Source organism: Alexandromys fortis, unplaced genomic scaffold (genome assembly GCF_014885135.2).
Source record: "Alexandromys fortis isolate MF-2015 unplaced genomic scaffold, M_Fortis_MF-2015_v1.1 scaffold_27, whole genome shotgun sequence".
NCBI lineage: Eukaryota > Metazoa > Chordata > Mammalia > Rodentia > Cricetidae > Alexandromys > Alexandromys fortis.
In genome coordinates, this window is record NW_026067952.1 from 9,407,188 (window position 1) to 9,418,916 (window position 11,729).

An 11,729-nucleotide genomic window follows, 5' to 3' on the forward strand; every position below is an offset into this window, starting at 1 on the left:
TTTATTTTTATTTTATGTACTTTGGTGTTTTTCTATGAGTGTCAGGTCCCCTGGAACTGGAATTACAGACAGTTGTGAGCTGCCATATGGGTGCTGGAAATTGAACCCGGGGACTCTGGAAGAGCAGTCAGTGCTCTTAACTGCTGAGCCAGTTCTCCAGCCCTACAAGTGTTTCTTGTTTGTTAATTTGCTTGCTTGAAACAGGTTCTCACTTTGTAGCCCTGGCTGGTCTGGAACTTTCTCTGTAGACTAGGATGGACTTGAACCCACAAAATTATGTCTGCCTCGGTTTCCCAGGTGCCGGGACTAAAGGCGTGTGCCTCCACACCCAGCTTACATGTATTTCTTTAATGCAGTAAGAATTCTCACTACAGCCAGAAGAGTCCTTCTCAGTCTCCTCTCCTTACACTGGGGAAACTGAGGCAAGAAGGAAGAGACCTGCTCGTGTTTCCTGCCAGGCCACTCAGACACTATGCATTCATCCACAGTTCTGTGACCCAGCAGCTGAGGCAGAGTGCTTCCCGAGGCCACCAGCACACATCGAGGGAGACGAGGGAGACGGCAGTAGAATTACAAATCTAGAGAGATTTAAGGAGAGCAAAAATATTCTGGCACTTGCAGGATTGTGGGAGTTGATCAGGCTTCCCCAGTGGAATTCCTGCCTCCTCCTCCCACGCAGGCTACAGGGAGGGAGAGGAAGGCAGGTGTGGGAGGCCCAGGGAGGAATGGCTGGGCCAGCAGGAGGGAGGCAAGCGGGCCAGAGGGGCTGTGGGCTACAGACATTGTTTCTCTTCCCTATCGGGCAGAGCCACTGGGGGCCCTTGCCCTGATGGCTAGCGGGGCTCACTGGTGTGAATGAGGCCCAAGATCTAGGACCCCACGGTGTGACTCCAAAGCCCAGGCATACACCGACCTGTTGCCAAACAGGGAGAGAGGGCCAAGAACGGGGAGCAAAGATGAAGGCTGCCCTCCATCATAGGAGAGAGAACCTTCCTTACGCGGAGACTCTTGAATACAATTCCTCATGCTGTGGTGACCCCTGACCATAAAAGTATCTTGTTGTACTTCATAACTGTCATTTTGCCACTGTTATGAATTGTAATGTAAATGTCTGATATGCAACCCACTGGGGGTCACGAGCCACAGGTTGAGAACCATTGCCCTGAATGCAGCCAAGAGAAGAAAGAAAAGACTTGAGGACACCAGAAGGACCCTTGGAGAGTCGGGGGGCAGCAAAAGGGGAAGAGGCAGAGAGGAGGTAGGCAAAAGTGAGCTGCAGAGGCTACACCCAGGATGCTCTTGAGCAAGGCTCTTAGGCAGCTCAGTTGGCAGGAGCAGAGGAAGGAAGGCTCTCTGGGGCCATCCTTGTCCCTACGGAGAATCTCGTGTCTGCCTAGTCATGGTCCCTGCTCACTCTGACAATTGCACATTCCCAAGGTGGCTTTCAACATGGGCTCTGAAGACAGGCCAGGATTGGAACTCCTACTGCGTTTTCTCACCACAGTCTAGTCCTAGGTTAATCTCTGTGCCTCTATTTCTCCACCTGCAAAATTTCTCCACCTGCAAAATGGGCTTGCGAGGCCCACACTAGATCCAAGGAATACTGACACACTGGTCGTGTCTCCTCTGCTATTCACTCCCCTTTGCAGGGTAGGCCTGCTGTGGCTCCTCCTTCTCCAAGTCTTCTTTTCCTTAAGAGAGGATTGGCCTAGCCTGGTCTCTAAACCAAGGTCAATTCTAGAACCAAGAATTTTGAGCAGAAGGGGGCCCCACCCCAGGGCCTTTGCACTTACAGTTGTCTCTGCCTGGGCCAGAAGCACAGCACCAGAAAGCAGAGAAGAGAGGGAGGAAGAAGAGGCATTCAGGGTTCCAGGACGGGGCTAGTGTCAAGGGACCCTGCCTGCAGGAGACTAGGCTCATAAAGGGACCAATGGGTGACTTCAGCCCTGCCCCAGGTCTTCCTTGGGCATCAGTCTGCCCCTCCCTCTCTGGGCATGCAGGCCCAGAGACCATTAGCGAGGCTTTGTTTTGAGTGCTGTTTCCACTACTGAGAGCTCTGGCCGCAGGGCCTCCATTAGGGACCCTTTCCCGGGCCGATGACAGGCGGCAAACAGCTCCCCAGCGAGCCAGCAGTAATTGCTGCTGTCTCCAAGGCCGGAAATGATTTTTTTAAAGCCTCACAAAGCAAAACAGACACCCGGCTGTATGCTTTCTACCTTCTTACCCTAGCCAGGAAGCAAGCCTGAAGGTCTGAGCGTGGAGCCCACTGGAGACTCCTGGAGGCCAAGAGTTTGCTGAGGAAGCCAGGTTGGGGGGCCCATTCTGCCTCTCAGAACCTCAGTTTCCTCCCCTACAAGCTAAGCATGTAGAATGATGTCAAGGGTACCTGTGGCTGGGTGCACAGGAGACCTGGGGGAGAGCCAGGGGAGAAGGACGGGAGTGAGCCAGGCAGGGAAGTACACAGGGACAAATCTGCAAAGGGAGAGGAGCCTGGCACAAGAATGAACTGGGAGAGGACACACACTCCACGCACATATGCATGCATGCATACACACCGGTTCCCACCCCCAACCCCCAACATGGCCACCCTCCCCAGGTGCTGAACCAGTACCAGCATCCCACAAGCCCACATGCGGTGAGGCTGGAACTATACTCAATGTTGTCCTGGCAGGGGGCATCTCCTCCAGCCTCCCACACCAGCCGGAGCTCCTGTTCCCCACACCGCACCAGCCCCACCCAGACCTTCCCCACTCAGAAAACGTCCCTCTGTGGTGTGTGGAGAGATGACTCAGTGTACGCCTTGCAAGCCCAGGGACTTGAGTCTGATCCCTAATGTCATAAAGCTGGGTGTGGTGGCGTGAGTTTGTAATTGCAGTGCTGGGGAGGCAGAGCTAGGTAGATCCTTGGGGCTCACTGATTAGCCTGTCGTAATCAGTAAGTCTCAGGCCAGTGAGAGACCTGGTTCAACAAACAAGCAAGCAACAAAGAAACCCAAAGTGGGCTGCATCTGAAGAGGAACATTTAAGGTGGTTCTCTGGCTTCCTCATGCATGTGCACACATGTGTACAGCCATGCATGCATGCATGCATACATACATACATGCACGTGTGAGCCCTGGGTTAGATTCCCAATGACACAAAGAGAAAAACGCAGCTCACTCCAGGGACCAGAACCCAGGTGCTAACATGCTCTGTAGGCCCTGGCCACTGTTGGCTTTTCCAGACAGGCTCACACAACTCCAAATTTCCTTACTAGAGTGGTGAGGCTGATTCCCTGGGGAGCCAGAGATGGAATTTGGGGTCGCTTACAGCCTTTTGGAAGCCCAAGCGAACCAGGTTCACGTTTCAGAGGCAGTAGTGGATTATGATTACAGAGAAAAGAGGAAGCCACGGGTCTGGGCAAGCCGAGGCCCTCCAGGCCTCCACATTTGACCACTTACTCATTCAGTCATTGCTCATTCATTCATTCATTCATTCATCCCCTCACTTGGCTGCTGTGTGGGTGTGTCTGAAATAGGCTACATACGTGTGTGGTTCTGAGTTATCTTTCTATGTCTGTGTGTGTGTGTGTGTGTGTGTGTGTGTGTGTATGAGCATGCACGTACATGCATGTACAGACAGAGAGGTGGGGGGAACAGGGACATGAGAGAAGATGGAAACAGTAGTCACAGAGAAAGGGACAAAGAGACTGAGTGGCAGAGATAGGGAGAAAAAGAGACAGAGAAAGATCTGGAGAGACGGAGACCAAGGAAAAAAAGAATAACGGGAAAGTGAGTCCAGGGAGGAAGACCCAGGCAGATGGCAGGCACAGCACCTGGCCAGTGGCACTGCTGACCCCAGGCTGGTAGTTCCCCAAGGCCCCTTTCAGCTCCTGAGCTGACCGCCCAAGGCTACCATGGAGGGCAGTGGAGGCTGACCCTGAAGCAAAGGCCACAGAACAGAGGATCCTAGCCCAGTCCCTCTCCATTCCCTCCTAACCTGCCCACCCTCCAACTACGGCCACCCAAATACACTGCAGGGACACATTTAAGCAAAATCGTCATTCCCTGGGCTGGGATCCCCAGGTGGAGACACACAAGCAGCACACATGTTCACAGGGCCCCAGCATTCTCCCTGACAACGCCTGACTGAGGCCGCAGAGTGCCTTATGGGTTCTTTCAGGCAGAATGCAGCACCCTCGGTATCCTGGCAGTCCCTCCCCCATGACAGCCTCACAAGCCAGGGCAGCGAGCCAGGGCACTGTCAGGTTCAGGACCAGGGCTGCCTACACACTCAGGCAGCCAAGCAGAAGCGGAAAACGCAGGAGCTCGGCACTGTATTCCTCACCCAGGCTGAGCCTGTGTGCCCTGCCACATCTGTGTATCTCCAGGTAAGTTATGTCTGACCCCCTTTCGGCAGCCTGGGCTGAGAAATGGGGGTGTCCTTGATTCTGTGGTGATGACCACGTGGTGAGAAGAGAGTGGAGAAGTGGGTGGGGGGTGAGGGAGACTGGATGATCGAACCTCAGACTTCAAGACCTTGAAGACAGGTACCACAGGCTGTGAGGGACCTCAGCACCCAGCTCCACCCACATCGGCTGCTCCGGGCAAAGCAAGGATCCTGAGGGATTTCAGAAGCCTGGCATTTAGGAGCAAATTCAGTATTGTTCGGTTGGGGAAACTGAGAGCAAAAGAAAGGCAGGCAAGCCATCTAGCAAGAGAAAGGGGAGCCGGGCAAAGCCGCTGGTATCTGCCTGCCCCTCTCCCTCTCTAGCATTTTTGCTGAGACAGAGTAAAGGAGTCAGAGACTCCACCCCAAGAAGTGAGCTGGGCAGGTCCACTACTGTGTTCCCTAGACACTGGGGAAGAACCACGCCTACTGTGGAGCCTAGGTGGGGGGAGCATTCTCTCCGCTGGGAGCTCTCTCTCCCCTCCAACCCATCCCTAGTCAGCCTGTGGCTACCATGCAATGCGTCAGACCTTTATAAACCCCTGCTGTGTCCTGGCTCATCCACCCTCCACGAACATCTCCAGCTAAGATGTGGCTGGGTCCTGCTTGTACACCTTGTGTGATGGGGAGCTCACTCTAGGTACTGTCATTGCCCAGGGTGAGCACCCTTCTCTGAGCCAAATGTCACACCCTGATCCCATGCTCCAGAATAGTCTCATAAATTATACTCAAGTATTCTTTATGGGCACAGTTTCTGTCCCTTTCACAAGCCTGAAAACTGCCCATGGTAGGAATCTTATCTGCCCACTTCACTGATAGTTTCCAGTAGCTAAATGGCCTGGCATAAAGCAGATGCTCAATTGATATCTGTCAAGTAAATGAATGCACAGCTCCTAACAGTTGGCAACATACCCCACCAAGGTATAGCCCTGGCAGGCCCCCAAAGCTGCCCATTCCTATTCTGGATGCCCACTGCCAGGCCTGGGTACCACCTGTACTATGATGTTCTTAATGGCTTCCTATAAACAAACCCACTATTTTTAATACCCTGTTAGTCCCATCCTAAGCAATCATATCTGTGAAATCACAGTTTTGATGTGCTGGCTATATTTTCCAGCCCACATTAAAATAAATGCATAACTATTAAAATGTAAGAGGTTTGTCTGGGCTCTGCCTAAGACCATCTCTCAGGGAAGGCACAGTTTGGCTGAGGCCCTAGGGAAGCTTTGGGAGGGGTTGAAACTGGAGTTAGGGGTGAGGTAGAATGGAGCTCAGACCCCAGAGATCCCACTGGTGACTTCCAGGAGGATGAGGGGCTACTCAGCTGTGGGAGGGGCCTGGAGAAAGAGGTGCAGGTCCAGCCTCCCACATTCCTTCCCCGGGATACTGGGCACCACAGGGAGCCAGTGTGTGGGTACTGATCCTAGATCGCAGATGGCCACTGGGTGGATTGATTCTCTGGTTTAACTCTGCACATTTTTCTGATGTGCCACCAGATCAGGGAGGAAGCCCCGTTGCACCCTTTCTCCCACCTGGCAAACACATTCCACTGCCACCCAGGGACTGGGTTCAGGCTATCCACTGCAAGGTGAAGTCCGTTATTCACCTCACCCTGTCCTTGCTGTGGCCAGTAGCCTTGAGGAAATACCAGCTACATGAGGCTTTCACTGAAACCATGGATTCCCTGTGATACTCAAGGTATTTCAGTGTTTCTAAAATATATTAATGTGGATGGAGCAAGTGTAAGAATTGGAAACCCAGACCATCCATCATTCCCTGGACCTCCCTGCGCTGGCTGGAAGTGTCCTTCCCACAGCCCTGCCAACTGTCAGTGTGATCCTAAAATCTCAGAGAGTGGCCGAGCACCTAGAAGTGGGCTTGAGTCAGGTTGCCTGTCCTCCCGTCTTCCTCTCCTTCCTTCCTTGCGTTTTTAAAAAAGATGTTTTGGTTGCTTTTTTTTTTTCTCAGGTTGCTTTGCTGTGTAGCCCTGCAGGACACAAGGAAACACCCATCACCCTTGCTGTCCTAGTAGCAAGGGACAGAGTCCAAGAGGCCACCTGTAGCTCCCATTTGGTAAAAGGGCCCCGGAGTCTGCTGAGGGCAAGGTGTCTAAAGCAACTGGTGTGAAGGTCTTGAGGAAAACCATTTCTGAGGGCCAGGTTCCCACAGGAGGCCGGGAGGCCCTGAGCCAGGCTGAGTATTTATGAGAGTAATTGATGGTATAATCACCAGTGCGGGAGACAAAGGAGAACACACATTTCTAACATCATAACCTTCAGGAGACAAGACTCAATTTTCTTCAGTCATCCAGCCACCAAACCAGCCGGCTTATGGATGGCGAGATACCCACAGTCAGGGAAGGAACCCAGGGAGGCCACAGACCATTTTTTCAGAGCGCGAGCTGCATGTCAAATGGTCCGGAGCCCCTCCTCCAGGGCGCCCCACTGCTTCTTCCCGGCAATGCAGAGCACCTCAGACCAGCAATCATTCACTGAACTAAGCGCCAAGCCAAGATGGGGGCTTTGTCTGTACTTGGGGGTATTAATAATTGACGGTTCCGGGCTGGGTTGGGGGCGGCATCTTCAATGGGCTTCCAAGGCTTCACTGTTTAGATCATGCCTCTTTAGGAAGCCAAAAGAAGCCTGAGCACTTGGTGATTACCACTCTACAGCCCCCAGCAGGTAGGGGTGACTATGGCAGGGCTTCCTGTTTCGAGATGCCAAGAATTGCCTAGGAGCTCATTAAAATGCAGACAGGGGGAGCAAGGACTGAGATATAGGTCAGTGGGAGAGCTCTTGCCAAGCTGGTACAAGGCCCTGGACTTCATCCCCAGCACAATCAAAAGAAGGGAGCATGAGGTGGCTCCGCAGGTAAAGGCGCTTGCCGCCAAATATTACAACCTGAGTTCAAACCCAAGAACTCTTATATGGTGGAGCTAGAGAACCAGCTTCTTCGTGTTTCCTCTGACCTCCACAGGAACACTCCAAAAAAATAAACAAATGGAAAGAAAAAAGAGGGAGGGAGGGAGGGAGGGAGGGAGGGAGGGAGGAAGGGAGGGAGGGAGGAAGGAAGGAAGGAAGGAAGGAAGGAAGGAAGGAAGGAAGGAAGGAAGGAAAGAAGGAAGGAAGGAAGGATGGGCCAGTGGTCTGGGGGCATATACATCATCACAAACACCCTGGTGTGCTCGGACTAGGGCCTGTAAATGTCTTCACAAAGCTCCCGCCTTCCTGCCCCAACCCAGAAAACGCAAAGGAAGCTCCCATGTAGACTCCAGCAAGATCTGCCTGCCCCCTTCTCGAGCTTCTGGTCCCTCCTGGTGAAATTTACTGCTTTCCCAGTTCCCTGGGAAACTAGGGGCCCACAGTGGAGCTGGGGCCACACGGAGAAGGAAGTTCACTACAGGACTGGGCTGAGCCTGTCCGAAGGCTACCCTCAGGATGACAAGTCCAGAGGCACCCGCACACCTACATTCTGAATCAGGCCCTCCAGCCTCTGTGCGGGCTCCGTCCGTGACCTTGGGTAAGTGGTCGGCTCTCTCTGAACTCAGTTTCCTTGAGTATCTGATGCTCACACAAATGACACCAGCCTGCCTGAGTGCACGAGAGGTCTGGGGCACCTAGAACACCCAGTCAGCGTTCTATACACTGTAGCTGCCTTTCTTCCCACCTCTGCTGAGGGCAAGGAGCTGGCCCTTTCTTATGAGGCAAAGCAAGGCAGCTGCTGTTACCATGTAGGAAGCTTGAGTCTCCACACTCAGTCTCTGAGGGTTGGGGTTGGGGTGCCTTCTTAGAGCCAGGCCCCACCCATTCTGTGAGCCTTTGTAAAGCTTGCTCTGAAGGGGGTTGAATGGATGTGGGAGGGAGCTGAGGAGTAAACAGACATCCTTGCTGACCTGGTCACAGGCACTCTCTGTGACAACCCTGGGGACAGACAGGTGCAAGGTGATACCTGGTGGCTGGGTAGGGCTCAGATGGAGCTGGAGCCATACGCTGTCACTAAACTAAGCAGTTGGAGCTCAGGGCTCGTCCCCAGGAATCTTCTACCCCCAACCCTTTAGGCCATACCCAGAGACACCATCCTGACCTGGCCATATTCCCTGAATCAGCTGAGGACACGCGGAGCCCAGGAATAATGAAACGATCAGGCTCCAATCTGCTAAACAGCAATTTCGGGCTTTTTCAGCACACACAGCTTTTATCAAATTGGTATTCTCCTCCTGAACACAAATGGCTTATTAGACATGACCCACTTATTCGCCGCGTCTCACTATCATTAATAACTGTTTCTTTTTGTGATTAAGTGAGTGGCTCCAGACCCTTCCTGTGGTGACAGGGTGCTGGGCCCGGCAGAGGGGCAGCTGTGGGGCTCCTTAGCAGTCACTACTTGGTGACTTTGAACCTGGCAATGTTGAGAAGGCATCCCGACCCCTGCAGAGCAGCCGGGCTATTTCTTGAGGGACAGAGAAGGAGTCCCAATGGGTAACTGATTTACCCAGAGACACAGTCAGGAGGGGGTCATATTCCAAGCAGCAGGTCTCATCCTTTTTTGCATTCAGTATCTCCCCTGGGCCTTCAGGGATTGGTCCAGAGAGGAAATTGGAAGACTACCCTGGAGTTGTGACCCCCCTCAACTCAGCCTGGCACCAGGGGGAAGGAGGAGACTGTTACACAAAGGGAAGAGCCAGCTTGCTCAAGAAGGACCCAAATCCTGGGAGCCTGGTGCCCCAAAGACAGAATGACTGTAAGCCACAGAGTTCCATGTTTATACCTCAAGGGATCTCAAACTCAGAAAGGGAAGCTCTTCCTAGAGAAGCCTCCTGGTGTAAGTTTTTACAGTGCCAAGGAACTGAACTGGGCAAGCAGGCGGAGAGGGGAGAGAAAGGAGGAATTCCCAGTTCTCCCTGAATGAGAAGGAAGGTGACAGGGAGATGAATGTCCCGGACAAAGTGCCGCTTCGCCTGACAGACCCTGGAGCCAGCCTTGGCTCAGCCACTCTCTCACTGTGTGACCTTGGGCAACTCCCGACACCTCTCTGAGCCTTGATTTCCCATCTGTAAGTAGAGCGTCAAAATTGTCCTCTCCCTATTTTACTGCCTGTGCAGCCAGGTCAGCAGAAACCACGTCGGACACAAAGGTATGCAAACGATGCACTGAGAGAGGTGTGGGTACAGGGAGCCCCCACTTCCCTAGAAGCAGGGATTCTGAGCACGGCTTTGAAACCCCCTCCCGCAGGAGCGACTTCGTTCCTACAGCACACCTGTAAAGGGTCTTCCCCTGGTATCTAGGCCCCTGCACACACCCCTCACTCCTTCCCACTAGAATAAATCATACGGTCCTCAGCCCTTTGTTCAAACCTCCTCCGGTCTGGGCACACAGAGCACAGCATGGTTGCCGCAGCCTCTGCTGGGGAAGAGAGCAGGGTCTGCTCCGCTTTCATTCATTCCTGCCCCATAACACAGCATGGCTCAGAGGCAGGGAGCCTCCACGGTTGTGTGTATCTCACACCACCCAACTCTGCTGCCAACTTGGGCTCCTGTGGGGAGGGAAGGCGCTTCCTCCGACACTTAGGCAGGTAGGACGGGGAACACTTGCTTGCTCCCTGATCCCACAATGCTGGAGTTGAGGTTCAACATTTCAGTCCTCTGGGGCAAGGGTGAGGTGGGGGTGCCCTGAGGAAGGATGCAGGGGTTTCCTGCTCACCCCAGAGACAAACAAAGCGCCCTACATTTCTCTTCGCTCCTTGCCTCTGGCTGGAAGGAGTGACCTCAACTACTCCAGTGTATCCCAGCTCTCCACCCCTGCCCTTTCATCTCCACATCGACCTTATTCCTGGGATGCCACCCACATGGCAAAGGAAACTGCCTCCCTTGCTAGCAGGTCTCAAGCAACAGCATCTGGCGTCCCTCAGGACCATTTCAAGCGGTGGAAGGGATGGATCCAGATGAAGCGGACGGGAACAGCTTCAGCGTCAAACCCACAAAGGAGAAAGGCATCTGGGCAGAGAGGAGTGGGTGGGCAAAGTGTGTGCACAAGTGTGTGCGTGCATGTGTATCCGTGTCTGCAGGCAGACAGGCAAGAGTTGTGGCGAAGCAAAGCGTGGATGCCTAGGTGCCAGCTGGCAGGGTGAACCAGCAGCCAGTGTCTGATGCGTGTGCATAGTGGGCACAAGTGTATTTACTAGTGAGGAGAGGCTCGGAGGGGTGTGCGGAGTTGTGAATGTGAGATGCAGTGAGCGTGATTGAGTGTGTCCGCGGCTGGAGACATCTGTATGGTCGCGGAGGTGTGTGTATCCGCGTGAGCGTGTGCGCGCGTTGAGGGGGTTCTCCAAGAGCTAGAGAGAGAGTGGGGATGTGCTCAGGGCCCCTCCTCGCAGTGCTGGCCAGGATGGGGACCAGGGTGGGTTCCTAGTCCCAGCAGGGGGCGCCTGGGAACTCTGGGCCGCGGCCTCTGTGGGCGCGGGTTCGAACCCCGCAACCGCCAAGTTGGAGCGTCTGCGGCCGGGGTGGGGTTCGGTGGGGAAGTCCGTGGGGGCGGCACGCGAACTCACCGTGTCCGGAGACGTGGTTGTCCCAGGGCGCATGGCCCGCGGGCCGCGTGGCGCCGCCGAGTTGCAGGAAAAGTGCCAGATAGTGGAGGGCGCCCAGCGCCGCGGCCAGCGGGGCCCCCATGCTGCGCGCTCCGGCCGGGGGGCGCCGCCGCCTCACATCGGGGCTCCGCAGCCTGCAGAGCCCGCGCCCTCAGTGTCCTACCCGGCGCCGCCGCCGCCCTCTCCCGCTGGCCCCGGCCCGGCCCCGGCTGCAGGCAGCGAGCGCACGCCCAGCCCGCCGCCTCCGACTGCGGGACTCTTCGCTTACGCGGAAGGCCACTCCGTGCCGCCGCGCACCCGCCCTCCCCCTCGCTCCCCGCCCTGAGCCGGCGGCGGCGGAGGGATCCGCAGCTTGATTTATCATCAAAGTTTTGCCCAGGCTGGGATTTTTAAAGCGGTACTCGCAACTGGCCTCCCGCGCGGGAGCGGGGGTGGGGCGGGCCTGGGCGCGGGAGGCCACCTGGGGGCCCGACCCCCCGCAGGGACGGACCCCTAGGGTGTTGGGAGCAGAAATCTAATGGCCGGGAATAAGAGGCAAAGCCTTCCACTTGCAGCCAGACCCGCGCGCTGGAGGGACCGCTCAACTTTGCCAGCTGGGCGGTGCCGGGGCCACCAAGCGGGGTACAGGCCAGGTGGGCAAGGGCGGAGGGGGGACAGGGGCCGAGACATGAGTGACTTGGTTAACGCTCTGGCAGCCTCAGGATCCCCGCGTGATCA

The 11,729-nt window shown here is 55.0% G+C and overlaps 1 protein-coding gene across 2 annotated transcripts in view; it reads right to left on the reverse strand.

Moving 5' to 3' along the window:
* Vstm2l (V-set and transmembrane domain containing 2 like) overlaps window positions 1-11,229 on the reverse strand; it is a 29,123-nt gene extending 17,894 nt beyond the window's left edge. For both annotated transcript variants that reach the window (XM_050151195.1, XM_050151193.1), the window contains exon 1: window positions 10,974-11,229. In XM_050151195.1, the coding sequence (XP_050007152.1) occupies window positions 10,974-11,094 (121 nt within the window). In that variant the 5' untranslated portion in view covers window positions 11,095-11,229. The remainder of the gene's footprint in view (window positions 1-10,973) is intronic.
* Window positions 11,230-11,729: the final 500 nt, after the last annotated feature.